The sequence below is a fragment of the Pleurodeles waltl genome, chromosome 2_2 (assembly GCF_031143425.1).
Source record: "Pleurodeles waltl isolate 20211129_DDA chromosome 2_2, aPleWal1.hap1.20221129, whole genome shotgun sequence".
Taxonomy (NCBI): domain Eukaryota; kingdom Metazoa; phylum Chordata; class Amphibia; order Caudata; family Salamandridae; genus Pleurodeles; species Pleurodeles waltl.
In genome coordinates, this window is record NC_090439.1 from 854,515,571 (window position 1) to 854,535,530 (window position 19,960).

Sequence of the window (19,960 nt, forward strand, 5' to 3'; positions counted from 1 at the left end):
ACCACAGGTTATTGGTCTCCCACATACCATAGGATGACTATTGCTTCTTGCACAATATTTTAGGCATTTGATGGCCTTTCATCCGAAAAAATACTACCCAAGGCGATCTCCAAACACTGTGCATTTTTCGTTATGTACATTAAGCAGCTATTGTCCATTCATGTTAAGTTAGACACTTTCTGATCAAGTGTTTACACCTCCGACAATGGTTATCCCTCTCTCACTACTATGTAATTTGCTGTAAGAGCAACTATCTTCATATTTAAATCATTTTTGCACTTAATATTTGGGCAATAGTATTCCCCATAAATATTGTATGGCACCTTATTAACATCAAACAGTAATTTACCGTATAAATTGGGTTATGAGTTTTCGCCATTACTGGCTTTCACCAGTACAGGTTATAGTTCAGTCGAGTCAGTCATCATGCCGACGTGTGAGATACACACTTTTTTAGAAACAATTTTACTGGTGGTTTAATCTACACAACATTCTCTATTAGAGGCTCGCCTAAATACATTAAGTTACTATTAATATATCTCTTGTGTTGATTCCCTCTCAGTAAATTTTCATAGCTGTGTCCATGTCCACGATTATGCCTACAAATAAACTTCAACTCCCATTATACTTGACGACACGGGTAACATACTCATTAGGTACACATGCACTGCATTACCGATATTACCCGAAATACCCTGTTCCCAAGGATACAACATCTACTATGCAGCAGTTTGGATGCTCATTAGTTCTAAAAGACTGCATCTACCCCTTGGCGTAGTGAATTTTCATATTTTAACAAGAAGGTGACTAAAATAAAGGGGTTATCCTCACAGCAGACTTCACCTCTTCAGTATCTGCTTGATTACCCTCAGATACAGACTCATATACATGAGGACTCTATACTTGTGAGCAAGTAATATGTCTTTGCATTATTTTTTTGCCTGTCCTTTGTGGTGCATCTACACAAAGCTATGAAGTTTTATATGTCAGCAGACTGTCTCCATTTTAAGACCGCATTTTATGGTTGACTTTTATCTGTGCACTAAGTGCCATCTTAAGTCTTTCTATACATTGGGATCCCGCTAGAAGGATTTTCTTCTGGGGTATATGCCCCTTACTATTCATTTTTGGCTGTAGCAGATATCCATATGAATGGTACTCATTTTTGGACAATTCCAGTAGATTTCTAGCTGCATTAGAAAAGCTATGATACCATTTTATTCAGTTATGGTATTTAGTTTCACAAGTTTTTTTTACCATACACCTAGTGTGTGACTACAGGGGCGATGTCGACACTGAACCCTAATGCTCAGATGTATCCTAAAATAGAGTAAGTCTCCATCTTGTATGTATGATTGCATTATCTTCACCTGAATGTAAATAGACAATTTTTTATCTTACAGTATATGTTCCTAGACAAGAACCGCGCACCCTCTTCTTAGAGCATTTTGAAGTACACACAAATAAAGGGTGAGGATGCTGAGAGATATATATGCATATTAGGAAACACGGTACATACAACAAATAATCATTTTAAACATATGTCTCTTTCAAGGTTACTCAAGTTTATATTTTTCACATCGTGTTCCTACCTACAAAGATCCCCCACTTAGTTACAGCAGACAGGAATAAGAGCTATGTGCCTCAAATTTTTGTATGCGATATACATATGATCAGAAAAATAGTCCTTAAACCCTATAGACGACCATTGATCAGTATAGGCACACACCTCGGTCGAAACATGTTGGCAGTCATACGTGATCAGGTGAAACATAATCCCTCAACCATAGACCACATCACAAGTACGTACTTCTACGGATAGCTCTTCCACAACTGCCCATCTCTCCTCCATCCCTTCCTCCCTCCCTCACTACCTGCCCTCCCGCATCACCGGCTCCTCTGCTCGGCTTCTCCCAGGGCTGGAAGAGCTGGTTCGAAGGAGGGAAACGAGGTTATCTGCTCTGCCGCCCCTAGCACACCCTGCGGGGTCAGCATCGTTGGAGGGGCCGGGTGGGCGTCTGCCGTCACTGCAGCAGTTGGCCAGGCCTCCCCCATCACCTCTAGGCACCGGAGGCGTGCAGCAGCAGCACTGCATGGGCCCGGGTGGGAGCCCTGCAGGTTTTGGGTCGGTGCCGCCACATTCCTGCAGGAGCCAGGCAGGTGGATGCCCAGCAGCACTGCATGAGCCAGACGGGCTACCCACACGCTACAGGAGCCCCCTCTGCCAGGGCAGGGTGGACCTTTATGCCAGGAACCCCACAGGCAGGCTGCCCGTTTCTCCAGAGTGGTTTGGAGAGGACCAGTTCCTCAAGGAAGAAGAGTTTGCCTTACTTTGGTGTCCAGAGCGGTAAAAAGAAGGATCTACCCTTGCCCCGGAAAAGCAGCAGCTACGGTGCTCCAGAGCGGAAATGAGGAAGATACACAGCACAACACTGTATAGCGGCAGCAGCACATCCACGATCAGGCCAGCCCGGGGGGGGGGAGGGGAGAGCCAAGGACATGGTGGGCGCGTTGGGGGCTGAGGCAGACCAGGGGTCCAGAATAGGAAGGCGTGGACAGCGAGCGCCATGCTGAGCAGAGCCACCCTCATAAGGAAACTCAAGCGCAATAGCCGAAGGTGGCTATTGCTAAGTGCATGCAGACAGCCTCTTGCGGAAGCGGTCCGACTAGGTCGGAGGTGGCTTGCGAGAGGAGGAAGTGCCCTGCTCGTTACTGAACCGATCCCGCTGGGCAAGCCAAGAACGAATCACATACAACACAGCGCCCCACCTCACCTGACAGAGCTAGGAACTCCAGGAAGTGCCAGGAGCATCACACGTAACACGCAACATTTGACCTGTGGACCCCTGGACCTTGATCCAAGTCGAGCTAAATCCAAAAAAACAAAAGCAACGATACAGATAGAAACCCCCAGAAATCCTCCTGAAAAAACCATTGGAGGGCACCCTGGCCCGTCCCAACTCGTGTTCTTGGGAGGAGAGAAGGGTAGAGAGGGAGGATGAGATCGGGAAAATCAAGAGATAACGCCTCCCGTTCCCCGCACCCCACCAAGAGGAAAAGAAAAGGAGATCCGGACGCCGACGATGACGCAATGACAAAAAGAGAGAGAGTGGTACTGCACAGACCCCCAAGCCCATGCAGGATTTTGGGCGCAACTGCAATTGCCACAATCGAAGGGAGTCTAGTAATGGAGGAAGACTGCTGGGAGAAGGCATATGTAAAAGGGGCAAGTCAAGCAGCAGCTGGTAATGCCCAGGAGGAGGAAGGCAAGGGGGGGAGGGGAAGAAGGCTCATTTCAATCTGCCTATCACAAAATCACCGACTATTACACACCAGTGAGTAGTAGTAGCCTCAGAAGATCAGAGAGGGGCGTCCTGGCCACAATCGCCAAGTTCTCAAGATAGGTCTTCCACTGCAGGCAACCAAACCAAAAAAACCCAGAGAGGGGCACGACGTCGGGGGAGTCTCATTATCATCATCAATCCCAGTCTCTGACAATAGTGATTGTGGAGAAGCACCTATTTATTGCGGGTCCAGCTGATGCTGCCCACATGGATGCCCTGTACATGCCAGCACTGTAACAATATAAGCGGGAGTGAGGGGGTTGCCACCGTCAGGTATCAGCAAAATCACCAAACCAACAAAAACTGAGAAGGTAACCTGATCTCCTCAGGAACCCCCCATTCCAACCCCTGCAATGATTAATCCCAATGAGACCTTTAGTCCATTCGATGTATCCAATACATCAAAACTGGACTCTGAGTTGGCCGCAATAGAGGAAACCATGGAGCTAGAGGGACTCGAGGATGATCCAGCCCCCAGAAAGTCTCACTCAAAATCACCATGTACAAAGCTCCAGTTCTTCCCAGACTACAGGCTAGGAAGCAGAGAAGCGGATCAACCAGATTCAAGAGCCGCCACATCAAATAGAGTGTCGGTGACATGGCATACTCTACCTCCAGAGACATACTATGAATGCAAAATCAGAAGACCTAAGGGATCCCCCCAGAGACATCTCCCAGGCAGTGGTAACAGGAAGCGCAATTGGCTCGACAGAAATGTGGGCTGCCAATTTGAACTCAATGCAGGCAACTGTAATGGCACTCCAGTATCATTCAAATAAAATGGATATCCAGGTAGATCTATTAAACACACTGGCAGTGTTTGTCTCCGGGAATGATGGCAAACTTGAAGAACTAAATGCCCTGATAATACAAGCCCAAACAAAACAACTCAATGACTTCACTATCTGCACATGCAAGGAGGTAGTGGGTAGACTGTCAACTACTGAAAACTATGGAAGGAACTTTAAAAGAGGTTAGCTCTTCTCAGATCAGGGAGCAACTACATGCTACTCCATTATATGACAAACCTGTTCCACACGCGGTGAATGGTAAGTACAAGCAGTATAGTCCGCATATGCCCCAATGTGATCAATCTGTGGGCCAAACTATGGCCTAACCCAGGGAGCCGTCCGGAAAAACAAACCTGGCAGTAAACAGCACCCACCACCACATGGCTAAATCTGTCAAGGAAACAGGTAAGGACGCGTACCACTTGCAGGATGAAAGGTACATGGAAGCCCCGGAAATACCTTGCCCCTGCCCTTAACAAAAAGAGAGAGAAAACGTGGAAGAAAGGGCAGGAATCGTACAAGTTGTACAAACATTACAATGTTCACGGTATCTAGCCCGGAAGAACCAAGACAAGAAGACATACCTACTAACCCTGAAGAAATACGGAAAGATGATGAACCATTAAGGGACTGGCAGAATCAAGACTGCAACCCACATTTTGATCAGAATCTAGCAGCAAAACACGTTTCCAAGGTGAAAGGTGCTGTGAGGGTGAGGGGTACCACCTCCAGGGATCGACAAAACCTAAACCTGGAGCCGGGGATTGGCACCACAGAAGGGAACGGCTTGCCAACTACAAGCCATGTAGTAATCTCAAGAAACGAGCCCTTGGCCATACAGGAGCCAAAACAAAACCTGGATATACAAGAACAAATTCCCCAGTTGCTCTGGATCCCAGAATTTATATTGAGAACCTCAGCAGATGTGCTTGGCTGGTCTACCATATTAAGGCTCATAAAAGCGCTCTTGGATCTCAACCATGTCACCACTGCTGCAATAAAATTCATGCAAGCAAAAGGGAAACAGCACACTGACCCCACATTGGTCATCTTTTCGGCCCCTGAATTACCAAACCAGATTCTTAAAAGAAGTTATCACTTGAGAGCTTGGGGCGCTGGGGTGTCTACATTTCAAGGGGACAGATATCCCAATCCATTCCTAGAGGACTATCAGCCAAACGAAAACATCGGGCCATGGTCAGTCCTGCGAGGGGCAAGTAGCGCATCTAATAGAAATAAAAATACGGAGGGCCCTTAAGAGTCCAAATATTGAAAGAAGAGGGGCAAAGAAAGATACTAACAATCCGTGACCCTTTAGCCGAATGGAGCTGGCTCCCCTCGGTTGTAGTCACAGAAAGGGACCGCAAAAGCTGAACGAGAACTGACCAGCAAAATTACATACTTAATGTTTGCTCATGGAACGTAGGTGGCCTGTAAGCAAAAGTGGAAGACTCTGAGGTAACACAATTTCTAGGCTCCCATGACATTATAATGATACAGTAATCTTGGGCCCAAGCGTCTATCCCTCTTATTAGATACAAAGAATACATGAAGCCAGCAGAGAAAACCAGTAGATCTGGAAGGGCAAAGGGGGCTCTAGTGACTTACGTTAGTACTAACCTCTTGTGAAATTATCAGAACCGATTAGGGAGGATTCACCTTTCTTGCTGGTAAGATTGGACGACTGGAGGAAAACCCTCCGGTACCGTTAATATTAATTAATATACACACTAACCCAAAAAAGAAGAAAACTGAATCTAACAAGCTGATAAATCAACTACTTTACATAAAAAGCACAATATCTCCGGCACACTGGTTAATCTTGAGTGACTTCAACCTCAATTTATTCCATAGTTCAGATGAAGAACACAGTCAAATGGTAGAAGTACCAAGTCAAATCATCCCATCGAACACAAAGGACAACAAATTGGGAGAGAAATTAATAAAGAGATGTGAGATTGCAGGTCTCCTCTCCCTAAATGGACGGATTCCGGCCTACACGCCAACAGCATGGACAAGATCAGATGGGAAAAAGTTATTGTATCTGGATTACACGCTAATTAATTTTACACTGCATAACCGGGTGAGGGATTTCAAAATCCTGGAGTGGGCAGAAAGCGATACTAACCCACAGATAATTGAGATACAGTCCTCAGGGAGTAAGTTGGAAAAAGTGGAATGCCTTATGGGGGAAGCTGACACTGAAAACTTTAAACAACTAAAATGGTCCGTCAACTTCATTAAAAACCAGCGGAAGAGGCCCTGCAGAGATTGGAACTCACGAATATGGGGACTATAAATCTGACCTCGGCCTGGGAGGCCTTTACTAAGGCCTCCCATGCCTCACTAGCCAGCACCCCTCAGTAAAAACCAGAAAGGGATTTAAATTGTGGTATTGGAAGGATGCACAGTGGCCACGTGCAATCCGTATAAAGAAAGCAGCTATATGTAAACTGCTCAGGCAATTGCAAAGAGCCACCGAGGACGGAGCACTCATCAGCACTCTCCAAGATCAATGGAAACTCCTAAATAAAGGAAAAAATTGTGCTTTAAAAATCTCCGTCAGGAAATACTTTGGGATAAATTACATTATGCGGCAGATTTATCTGACTCAAGACGCTTTTGGAGGCTGATTAATGACATAGAAAAAGGTCCAAAAGCCGCTGCATATAACACTAATATAAATGAAGAAGTTTGGGCCAGTTCCTTGAAAACTCATTTCAGGGAAAGTAACACTGGAAGACAAATGCAAACTCAATGGGAGAAAGATGACATGAATACTCTGTAGGTCACCGTTCATAGATAACAAAAATCATTGGGAATTCCAGATCAGATTGTGCGCCTGGCACAAATGGTTTACCAGAAGCAATATTCAAAGAACCAACGAAAAGATGGGCAGTGTTTCTGGCAGCATAATTTAACTATGTTTTGTCAACTGGAAAAGCTCCGGCAAGTTGGAAGGGCTCAATAATCCACCCAATAAAAAATGGGGAATGGACGCCTCCCCAAATAACTATAGACTAATCTCCCTCCTAGATGTGGATCTTAAATACTTCTCTACATACGTGTTGCAGCACAATGAATCATGGGCATCGGAAAATGGTAAGCTTCCAATAAATCAAACTGGCTTTGTCAAAAACCAAGGGACAATAACGAACCTCCTGGCTCTGGGTGTGACCATCGATAGGGCAAAGGAAACCGGGATTCCACTATTTATGTACTTTGTTGACTTTAAAGCAGCATTTGATTGTGTATCCCATAGTAACCTATGGACAAAACTACAGCTATGGGGGCTACCCCCCAACATTTTAAATGCTATAAAACTATTGTACTTGGACACATGGGTAAAGATAAAACTCAGGCATGGCACCCACCATCCTGAAAAGATGGTTTATTTTTGGTGCTCCCTGAGCCCATCCACTTCATCCCCAAGCAGTTGAGTCTAGTTTTAATGACGTATGCAACAATGGTCCAGGAGTTCACATTATTGGAACCACCTGATACAACCTAAAGGTAAAACAGATACCTTGGTAGGTGTGTGAGGAGGAAGGTTTCACCAACTGATGCTTCTCGGAGTACATTTGTTCTCCAGTATGGATTACAGTTAGAGTTTGGCTATTCCTTTTTTTGCGTCAACAGCTGTTGATTTCATATTGATACTATGCACAAAAAAAACTGGAATTAGCAATACAACTGACTCTGCAATAAGTTTTTGATAGCCTGATTCGGTGTTTGCTAGGTCATCTAAAAGTAAGGACTGTGATGAGAGATAAGGCAAGGCTGTAGTAACATGATTACTTGTTGGTAAACCTATTCACAGTCATAATTCTTGCACTCATTTCTCCTCTTCTTTTCTGATGAATTTATGCTAACCTTGGTGGTCAAACTGTGGGCTGCATAAGATGGGAGATTCGACCGTAGGACATGGAAGGAAAGAAAAAATGGTGGGATATTGGTTTTGAAACCAGTGAGCCTGGCTAATGTGTACATCCTCCTCAGAGAATTAAGAACGTTCACAAGAAAGAGACACACTGGTAGAATGGGATTTCCAGAGTAATAAGTCATTACTTTGAGATAAAGCAAAACTGGATAAATGATAATGAAAGATGTTAAAGTAACAAAAGTTTTTTAGTTAGTGACAGAAACAAAATAAAAGTTGTTTTTGGTTGGTCCTCTATTTCCAGACTTACCGTACTTTCAATGTAAAAAAGAATGATATGGCATGGTGAGGAAAGTGCTGAGAAATTATCACTACCAACATGAATTTCTCACATTTTTGTCAATTTGGAAAACAACCAAGATTTGTTTATGTAAACATGAGGCAATTCAGAGCTTTAAAGATGAAGCTAAATCAGGTGCTTACTTCAGAAAAGCTGCCATGGTCTGTTTCAAAGAATCGGAGGCTTGTTCCAACCTTAATGACCTGGAACATACCTAGATGTCAGGAATTAAACCACGTAAAATAATTAGGTCTTATTTATTATTTTCACAGATTCATCACATTATTTCACATTTCTCTTTTCTTCAATGTTCTTTAATTTCTTGCAAGGCTTATTTATCAAAATCAATGGGATCAAAGACAGAAGTTCAGGTTGGTGTTGAAGAGCCATAAAGCACAGAACTGGTTAGTGCATTTTCATTTTTCATTTCAGTTGTTCTGGAAAAGAAAAAGATGTTTGCCATTTTGTTGATACAAAAACAGTTTGTTTGAACAGATTGTTTTTCAAGAATTTTCTGATGAAGCTTGCCTTTGCCCTTCAGGAAGGACAAGGCAGTGTGGACTAGGACGAGGTAGCCTGCTGTCCTGTATCTGGAGAGCCAAGCCTATTTGAATTTGTCACTTAACTTTTAGGGGCAGATCATCTCAGTTTCGTTCAATTTCAAACAACGCATCAGTGCGCGCAACTTCAATAAAATCTGGGAGATCAGCCATGGAGCACGAAAGAAAGACATTTGAAAAAAAGTAGTGTGCCCACACTAAAGTATGTGGCCGATCGTGCAAAATTCCATATAATAGGGGCAGTCTGAAAGGCATAACAAAACAGCCTCAAGGAAAGACAAATATAGGGCATTTACCTAGGAAATCAAGGGAATTTTGAAAGGCGGGCCGTGGAATGAATGAAAGTGAGGGGTGTGAGATGGGGCTGGTTAAAGTCCACAAAGTAGATTACAACATGTCGGGAGAGCAGTGCTTCCATGCTGCTAATCTCGACCTATAAATGATCGGCCGACTCAAACGAACTGAGCAACTTCCATCCAATCTCACTGCTCCCCTACCCAGACAGGAAAAAACCATTAACAAACAACTCACCATCCACCTGGAACTACACTACATTCTGAACCCAATCCGGATTCAGAAGTAACCATAGCACCAAAACTGCACTCACTTCATCCACAGACGGCATACAAAACATACTGGTTCGAGGAGAGACCGCAGCACTCATCCTGCTTGATCTCTCCTTAGCCTTTGACACAGTCTCTCACCACACACTCGTCAGAACAGCCCACAACATCGGCATCCAAGAACTGGCCTTCAACTGGATAGGCTCCTTCCTCACGGGAAGAACAGTGAGTTAGAATACCACCCTACACACTGGAATCCAAGAACCTGATCTGCAAATTCCCTCAGGGATCCTCTCTCAGTCCCCCGTTCAACATCTACATAAAATTCCCTTACTAACATCATCTGATCTCAAGGCATAGCCATCATATCCTGCACTGAAGACAACCAACTCATCTTATTCCCGACTGGCAAGACAACCACCACCAGAAGCAACTTCACCAATTGCATGATCAAGGTAGAAGAAGGGATGAGAACCAACAGCCTGAAGCTCAACTCCGGCAAGATGCAAGTACTGGTCTTCAGAAACAAGAACTCTCCATAGAACTCTACCTGCTGGCCTAGGAGCTAAAACCAACACCGAAATCCACAGACCACTCCAGAAACCTAGGAGTCATCCAGGATGATAAACTTGACATAACAGGACAAGTCAACGCAGTTAGCGCCTCCTGCTTCCACATCCTACGCTTTAAATGGTTGCCCCAGAACACCAAATGTACTATCACACAAGTAATCATTACAAGCAGACTCGATTACGGCAATGCACTCTATGATGGATCTCCAAACAGCTCCTACAAAGATACCAGACATTCCAGATCACAGCAGAAGACTCATCCTCAACCTCACACATAGCATCCACATTTCAACAGATCTCAAATAGCTCTACTGGCTCTCTATACAAAGACGCAGCCAATTAAAACTCCTCACAAAGGCATACAAAGCACTTCACAACAATGGACAAACAGAACAGCCCCATATGCTATAACGAGCCAGACACCTACAATCTGCCACACTTTCACTTGCACCGCTCATGCTGAAAAGAAGAACTGTAGGTCACTCATTTTCCTACATTGCACCCAATTTCTAGAAACTACCTCCATGACCACCTCAGAGCCTCCTGCTCACTTCTTGAATTCCGCAGGAAGCTGAAGGCTTGGCTCTTCGACTAACTCTGCGGGGCAGATCGCCTACACATCTGCTCACGTGCCTGGATACCTTCACAGGTGATTAGAGCACCGCACAAATCCACTTAACAGACGAACTCGATGGTGTACAAGCCACAATAAAATGTGAAACTGGTCACAACATGACCATCCTGAAGATCTTCAGGAACACCTGGGCATGAGCATAGCAGCCTAGAAAGCATTAATGGATTGAAGAGACAACCTGGCTTCTTTGAAGAAGCATTTACGGAACGTCTGCATGAGCCTTGACTCCCTGTCAAGGGGGCTGGCAGGAAAATTGTTGAGGTTGGTCAGGTTGGTGGAGGTTTGCACCGCAAGGTTTTCTGGAGAATGCTACTGCAACAAAAAGGTGACGTAGCCTAGACAGGGTAATGTCACCTGGCAATCTACCACCTAACCCGAGGGGCAGTACAACGCTTAGCCCAAGCCTGTAGTAGAGTATCTGTCAAGGCCTCATTAAAAGGTAGGAGAGGCTCTGGAGCAGTTTGTCTAGGCAACAGGACTTTCATCAGGGTGTTGGTTTTCACTTCCATAGCTGGAAACTGAAGATCAATCACCTCAGTTGCCCTACACATAACCATGGTGTACGACGCAGATTTTTCCATGGCTTGGCCAGGAGGGGAGAAAAGGGCTGATCTGGGGAGGTGTGTAGCCCATAGGCAATTTGGAAGTACTCATACTGTCATATGTGTGGCTCAGTGAAACTCTTTGTTTTAGTGCAGCATAGCTGAAGGCCCGAGAAATTTGGGTTGTGTCGGAATCAGGTGTGGGATCGTCTCTGAAGTTGGCCCACTGCAGCAGCAGGTACAAGACCATTGGTTCTGCCCACTTGCTTTATCAGGGGAGAAGGAATAGCATGAAGGAGCGGAACTCTGTTTCGTCTTGCCATGTTTCTTATGATTACTTGAGGATTTGGAGTGCGACGAAGGCTGGCCCAGAGAGCGGCTCCGTCGACTTCAGGAGTTTTTGACTTGGAGTGGTCCAGGAGCTGTATCTTCTTGTGCTTGACAATGTAAAGTTATGCTTATCATTCCCTAATAGCTTTCGGGTTCATCGACGCATAGTGCCTGCAGAACTTGGAGTTGCAGCCTAGCCCCAGACAATACAGGCAAATCTGGTGGGGATTTGTCACAGATATCTGTTTGCAACAGTCCTTACAGGGCTTAAATTCTGGAGTCTTATGGGGTGACATCCCTTGCACATCGTTGAAAATTTGGTAGAAATAGCTCACGAAAAGCTGTCCTGGAGAAACAAGAGAAGCTGCATTTCTGCCTATAGAGGGACGTTGCTGTGATGCAACTATCTTTGGATCGATCCAGTGCCAAATCAGCCTTGTCCATGAAAAGCCTAGAGCCTTCAAAGGGCATGTCCAGGAGGGATGCTTGGGCAACAAAGAACATCCAGTCACTTGCATGTATGCGTGTAGTCTAAGCACTACATTCCTGCAGACAGCACATCATATGCAGTTAGTAGTGTCACAGTCAGCTCACAATACATATTTTGCTGCATCCAGGATCATTTGAGCAAAGGAGACCAGAAGGTCATCTGAAACGGGAAGCAAAATGTAGTGGGTCATGTCCCTCAATGCATAGGTATACCAGCCTTGAAGCAACACTTCTTCAGAGAAAGCAGCGTCAGGCTGAAGGAAGAACACACATTTTTGTCAAAAGCATCACTACCACGGTGAAAGAGATGCTTTCTTACACTGGATAATCAGGTGGCAAGTAAGGCTTTTTTTCTGGAGAGGTATCTACCCCACGTACACCCTGCAAATCTAAGTAAAGTCCTTTATATGTATAGTGAGGGGAGAGTAAATTGCCCGACTCCTCTATATCCCGATTATGAGTAGCTTGTTGCAGGCCCTGGATCGCATCAGGGTTGGACTCTAACAGAGCACCCAGCTGCTAGCAATAAGGAAGATGCAGAGAATCTTGATCAATCATTATGGGTTGTGCATTGATATTTTCTTAGGATGACAAAGGCACAGTGTGTGCCAAAGTCAGTCTGCTCTCTGAGATCTATACCAGAACTGGATACAACACAGATACCAGCAGAGTAGGTGGCAGCACCAACACATAAGGGACTGGTGTGGATCTTGGACCCAGAGTGGTTGTCTGCATGACTGCAGATATGGGCACAGAAGTGAGTACCATGGAACAGTGGGCATCGTGGGAGGGGCTGCATGTGTAATTTCAACAGGAGGATCATGCAGCTCCAAGAGATCCGAAGGCACTCCAGAGGGGGGGGGTACTAGTGTCTTACAGATATGCAACTATTGCTAAAGGCCTCAACCTGATGCAGCATTGATGATGGCTTAAGTGAATTCGAGTTCCAGCAGTACCAACTGTGGAACCAGAATGGTGTCATAAGGCCCTAGAGGTGGGGGGGGGGGGGCTTTGAATGTCACCCTTGTGACTTTCTGCTTCATTTCACGTGGCAGGGTTGTCAAATCCTGCTTGTTTTTTTTGCATCTATTGAGTTTTTGACGTTGACTTACCTAAAGACTTGGAATGGGAGCAAGATTTCATGTGGTACTGAATCGCTGACAAGAGCCAAGGCACCAAAGATATGTTGTGAGGGTTTGCGACGGACTTCTATTTCCTGCAGTCATGGCACACCTTGAATCCTGTAGCCTTGTCAGGGCAGGGTTTGTGTGTGTGGAGAGGGGTAAATTTTTCCTAGATTACTGAAAATTTATTCAGAACTCTGGGTAATGTTGTAGGATGTGGAAATAAAAGGAACTTTTGTCAGCGAGCAGGGGTGGGGCATTACGTGGCTTTACTCTGTATCTTGTGAGGCTACCACCATACCACGTGGCAGCGTGTATGAGCTACTGCTGGGAGAGTTTTCTGATCCAGTCTGGTTCCTGGGATATTCTAAACATCAGGATTCAGCGGTTAGAAGTATCCAGATTAAAATAATATGTAGGTAGTTTTCTTATTTGAAATGCTCTATGCGAAGAGCATGTTTAAGAAAGGATAGAGCAATACACACAAGGGGAGGTCGCTAATTGTATTTACTTAGCTATTTCTTTTAAACCAATTTACGTTCATTACGCTACTTCTCAACTCCCATCTATGTCAATAACTTGCAACAATTTTTTCTAAAAAGTGTGTCTACACGCCTGTTATGATTGAACAAAATTACTAAAAGCTAAAACATCGCCCTTTAATAAATTATGGATGCCTCAAAATTGAGTAAGACACTGGCAGTTATTTTGTTCAGTGAAGGTCTTATCAGCAATGGGGTGGACTCATTTTTTGACACCACCACCACCACTTTGGGAAAGATTTATGATTGTTGAAGAGTTACTAATTCTTAAAAAGAAATTTTTTTAATTTGTCTTGGATTTTTAAAAAGTATGCTGAAATAATATACTAATTCACTTTATGTTCTTACCTCCGAGGAGTTCCTTAATATGCACCTTCTCCCAACACCCAGGAAACATGTCTTGATTTAGGTCTAACTGGAAATTAACCACCTACTATATAGGTAAAGTAGTCTTGCTTTACAAAGCTTTCCAATCCATGGTGAATTTTTAAAGTGGATGAGTACCAGTACAATTTGTTTTAATATGCATCAATCTAATTAAAAGGCACAATCTATAGCAGGGCCATGGTATACATTATAATCACTGATAAATTAAATTCTGAAACAATCTTCCTTACCTCAAGGAGAAAATCGATTTTCTCTTTGTTTGGTTTAAGAAACAACTGGTTGAACTGGACACTTATAGGTCGACCCCGAAGGATATCACGAACAGTGTTGCAGGCACAGACTTTAAAACAAACGTCTGCCAAAGAATCACCCCTATGGAAGATGGATATATTTAAACAGTTTAATTGCCTACATAAACATTACTGTTCGTGAATACCAATACATTCACTTTCTTTGCAAAAACAACTGATTGGCAATATGAAATGACACCATAAAGTTCTTAAATAGGAGCACGGAGCAAACTACAATAGAATTGTTGAATAAACTGCCTTCTGTCACTAGCTCAATGTTAGCAACAGAATGTGAGAAGGAGACAGAACCGCTCAGCTCTTAAGTGTGGGCAACTCCTAGTGTCTTGTTCATCTCCTTACAGGTACAACATTAAACTGGTAGTCATCCATTTTTTTTTTTTTTGGAGGTGTTGTTTTTATTTTGGTGGACTCCCTGCGGTAATACAGATGAATTTTCAGTACCTCGCAGAATGCCAACAGGTCAGTTGTCATGTGTACCAGGAGCGAACTTTAAAGGCAGATATAATTCTGATGTAATTCTAGATATGGTTGCAAGTTGTTTATTCCATGGCATCAGGATTGTGGATAAATATCTGGGCCTACTGGAGGACAATGATAGCTGGCAGGGAATGTGTGCTGGAGATTCATTCTGCACCGGGCCCAAATATAAAAGCTTAAGTCCAATTCTCACACTGAGTTCATGTTCATTTGGGAGAGGATCGTGAAACAATTGACAGTTTGAAGTGGTTGGGACAGGTGACTCAGCTTGGTTCTGACCCGGCTAACTTTGGGAAATAACTCAAAAACACGAAAAAACTAAAATGTCACACTGTGTAAATGTTAATACTGTTGCTGTCAATATCATCACCACCAAGACTCCGCGATATTAGTCAATTTGGCTTGAAAGTTTATATCTCACAGCTTGCAAACATGTAAGGCCTCCCAAGAGAGATGCTACAATTGTAATCTAAATTTTGCTAAATCTGGAAACCGGACTTAAAGATACAGTAGTATGAAAGGTGACTAGTGTGTTGCACGTTGTGCATGGCAATTGTCTTGTCAGCCTCCTGAATGGCACTGTGTATCATAAAACATTTTTTAGTAAGAAGCTAAATAGCTTGGTGCAGAGATCCTGAAATACAGAGTTCAGTGATCAATAATGCTGCCAGGGCAACAGTTTCCTGCACCTTTGCAATGTGAGCCTAAGGTTTTTATGTTTTAAAAAAAAAATATTTCCAGGCTACATTTGTGATAGGTTAAAGTACATGTGATGACATTTTAAAAATATATTTTGCAATTGTGCTTTATTGATATTGCTAGGAGGGAAAGACCCCTGCTCGGTACAGAGAAGTTTTCCAATATCCTGGGTTACAACTTTGTGTACGGTACCCGGACTTCATTTTGGCCTTGGAGTCAAGCTAATCTAAACATGCACGCAGAGGCCAAGGCTTGTACATGACTTTAAGAGGGCGTGTTCTTACCTCCGACCTGGTGGTCATGTTTTGGGCAGACCATTGGTAAAATAACTCAGTGTGACCAGACCTTTTTATCTGGGTCACTCAGGTTGAAGCCTACTGGCCCACCTGTGTAAACTTTTGCTATTATGCACTTTCCCAGACCAAATCAGAGTGTGTGTTAAGCACAGTTGTGCATGTACCCATTGTAGAACATGCAGTCTGTAAATCAACCAGAGTATAGAGGCCAGTGGGATCCACTGTGAATACTTCTGACCCTGCCTGCCACAAGAGAGAGTTTGAGGACTGTGTTCCTAGGCAGTGGAAGTGTACTTCTTACATTTCTGCATCTGGAAGCACAAACTCAGACAATGAAGTGAGGTGCGGCTAGACAGGACTCTTATAAATATTATAAAAGGCCTTTTGGTTAGAGGGAGCTGATCAGTCTTCCTAAGCACTGCCATTTGGTGGGTGGTAGGGGCCAGACTACAGGCTCTATTGTGAAAGGTGAGGAAATCTGTAGGAGAGGTCTGTCCTTTAGTCTTCTCGGATTATGCCTTCAGAAGGGCTGATGGTAGCCAGTTGCAGAAACCTCATTTCTCTTAGTGGCTCTATTGTGATTTCTCCAGAATGGAGACAGCGCCTGTGCTACCTCATATGTGAAACCACACTTTAAACAAGGAGAACAACTTGGGAAGGACACTTCAAAGAATGACCATGTGAAACTGGTTCAACAGATTGAGACAGTGGATATCCATCCTCTGTCTGGAAGCTGTATATAAAAGTAGGACCCAAACCAACCCACTTCATTACAGTAAAAGGTTCTCTACGAACAAAGAGTGTGCCACTGAATACTGAAAGTACTGCTGTGGAACAAGATCTGTTGTCTGTCTCACAGTCAGTCCTCCTGAGGTAAGAGCATATTATCTGAACTCTGGGTTTCCGGAGCTCTGTACCTGTCCTAAAAAGCACACATCGCCTATATGCCTGCTGAGGGAGGGAAGGAACCTGCCTTCCCTTCAGGAAGAGAGGCTGCCCAGGAAAGAGTGAGGTCCACCATGTCCTTGACTTCCATAATAGTGCAACTGCTAAAGGCCAGTTGGGGCTCCAATGATGTGATTATTGAAGGCCCATTCAGGGCTACAACTATGATTTTTTGAAGGCCTGAGAGGGTTGCAGCTGCAGAGTTACTGAGACCAAGTTGTGGCTGCAGCTGCAAAACAATCGGCCTGAACATGGGCTACAACTGCCAACTAGAGAGGACCCCCTAGGGACTGCACCTACTTGCAATCCATTTAGGACCACTAAACTTCATGACTTCCAATCACCAAGATACAGGCTACACCCGCAGCTGGGACCATTGGCATCCAGGCTACGACCAACCTCAAGGGACATGGTGCAGCAAAGGCAAGAAGATGACTGGCAGACATGCATCCACATGTGGCGCTTCTCTGTGACTTCCCACAAGCCTGAGGGAGAACCCTCTCGAAGCACAAGGAGGTAGCCAAAAGAACTTGGGATACTGTTCTAGCCATTTTGGGTTAGAAAATACAGTCTGGGTGCAGTGTGTGAAACGTGAGAGATGGAGCCCACATCTGAGTCTACTCGACGATATACTTAATTGCCCTTACAGTTAAGGGACCCAGCACTCGGGCAGAGCCTTGGGAGGGGATAGTTAGGGAGAAAATAGTTAAGTATATGACTACTGGAGTTTGTTGTTTTGTGTACAACTGTGTGATTAAAGTACTTTCTTTCTTACAAAAACAAACACTGTGCTGGACATTCACCTTATTGGGACTGTTGGTTGACTGTTGAGCTCTGAGCACAAGCACTGCCACATCACCTACATAGCATGCACTTGACTGCTTTCCTCTCTGCCCCTAGAAGTCAAGTGAAGATGGGGTTGTACTTGGCCACAAAGTCAAAATGGATCTCACTGCTAAAAGCTTTAACCTGGCTCACGTATTAAAAGGTATTCTGCTGCTACAGGTTGAATTCCTTCTTGGAGCTTTAAAAGTATTTTGCGGATGCAGGCTTTATCCTGACTTGCAGGGTGAAACGTATTCTGCCACTAAAGGTTTTACTTCAGCTTGTAAGGCAAAGTTATTCTGATGCTAAAAGCTTTATCCTGAGTCTCTTGTAAGCTACGATTGCCAGGAATGGATTCAAGCCATTTTTCCTTCAGCTATTTTGAACGGATGGTGGCTATGTCCTGATTTTGATGAAAGGCTGGAGCAAATAATGTAAAACTGATACAAAACTTCTAGAATATTTCCAGGCATCAAGCTATTGATCAGTCCTGAATCATACCAGCTTTAAACAGCAGTCTGAGGTGTGTGGCTGTTGGGTGAGTGAGTAACTGTCTGACTCTTGGTTGGCAAGTGCGAGGCTCCCAACAATCTGGATGAAGCCATTGTATACTGCTGTGACATTTTGCTCTCTGCATGCTAACCTGTAATTCATGCATATAATAAAGCCTGGAGCAAATGCATCAGTCAAGCAGAATCATGTACAGAGAAACAATATGAGACCATGCAATCTAATTTCTTGACCAGGAGTCAATGTCTAAAATTCAAAGGTTATTTACCACAGACCTGTATGTGGCCAGAAAAGCATGAGTAATGGGGGTACTGGCCCTGTAAATGATCATAGCGTGGCACACACCACTTTCTTTGGACAGTATTTATACAGTTAGGATACAGTGGTTGTCTAAGGCCTGTCTTTTTTGGGGTAATGGTTTAATTCCACCTCAACAAATAACACAACAAAGTATTCTAAAAAAAAAAAAAAAAAAAAAAAAAAAAGGGGGGGCAGGGTTAGTTGTCACAAGTCCACAATCCTTTTTTGTTTGTTTATTAGAGCCTCATACACCTTATATGTGTTATGCTTCATCATTGGCCCTCATCCTGTTCCCTAAAAACAAGGATGGGCTCAACCATATCCAAGGGAGCACTTTGGAATTCCTCGGAACACCTAGTTATCCCTTTAATATTGGTGTTCCTGGTGTGATTTAAAAAAAGGTGAAAGGAGGGGTGCCTGTGGAGATATTAATGCTACATCATACATAACTGTCAACATGTCTCAGCCCTAAGCAACAGACCAAAGGGTGCTTTCTTTAGGACTGAATCAATTCAATACCCCCTATAACGTCAATCTTTATTCTTTGCCAACCTAACTGCTAATTTAGTCAGGACACAAATGACATATAAACATATATAGCATGCAAAGAGCTGGATCGCCCTTTCTCATGATGTATTTGTCTTGGGCCCATGAAATTTCAGGAAATAATGTTACATGGGAGGAGTGGGGGAGATATCACTGTAGTCATAAAGTTGTCATGGGTGAAATGTCACCTTTGCACCTATTTAGGCCTCTTTTCCTCCCCGCCAAACTTCATTCCATCTCAGCCAGATCTGTATAAGTCACAGAGGAAAGATTTAAGATTTTCAGCAGTTTTGAGTGAAGTTTAAAATGGTACCACAGAATTAGTTTCAACATGTAAACAGTATCAGTGACGGAAAAACAGGAAGGTGAGCATCTTGGGTGGTGGCAGAATCTGACAGAAGACTGCACCGCCATGTCCAAATTAAGATTAGTGAAAGGCTTTGCCACCTAAGCATTTGAGTTCTGCGCAGAAACAGCGAGTTGTGTGCAATGATGGATGGAGATTGCTTTACCTACAAATATCTTCTACAGGTGAGGCCTTTGCCCCCACATAATTTCTCACAGCAGAGCGGATGTGTAGAACTCCTATGAAACAGGAAAAAGTACCCCTATCACCTTTAGCTGAATACGTATGTCAATTTATATACATGGAAGGATAACAGTCACGCTACTGAGCCATAGGGCTGCTCCAACTGGGGAGCCTTCTTTGCCCTAACAGATGTAGGGGGAATCTAGGCCTTAACTACTGTGTAGCTCCTGCTCATAGTGCCAAACTTGATTCTATTTCAGGACTGGAGGTGAGGATTAAGCTTTTGATTACAGCAGCCTTTATCATTAAACAAACGTTTTCAACCCTAAAAGCAAGAAACTACAAGTCCCATGAACCCATGGGAATGGCTCCATCAACAGGCCAATCACAACACATATCAGTCTCCATATAGGCCAATCAGGTT

The 19,960-nt window shown here is 43.9% G+C and overlaps 1 protein-coding gene across 1 annotated transcript in view; it reads right to left on the bottom strand.

The window, feature by feature from the left end:
- The window catches only part of INTS8 (integrator complex subunit 8), a 629,314-nt gene that overhangs the window by 468,006 nt on the left and 141,348 nt on the right, over positions 1-19,960 (bottom strand). The window contains exons 11-12 of the mRNA XM_069220496.1: positions 14,329-14,470; positions 8,499-8,569 (exon numbers count right to left, since the gene is read on the bottom strand). Coding sequence (XP_069076597.1) covers positions 8,499-8,569; positions 14,329-14,470 — 213 coding nt within the window. The remainder of the gene's footprint in view (positions 1-8,498; positions 8,570-14,328; positions 14,471-19,960) is intronic.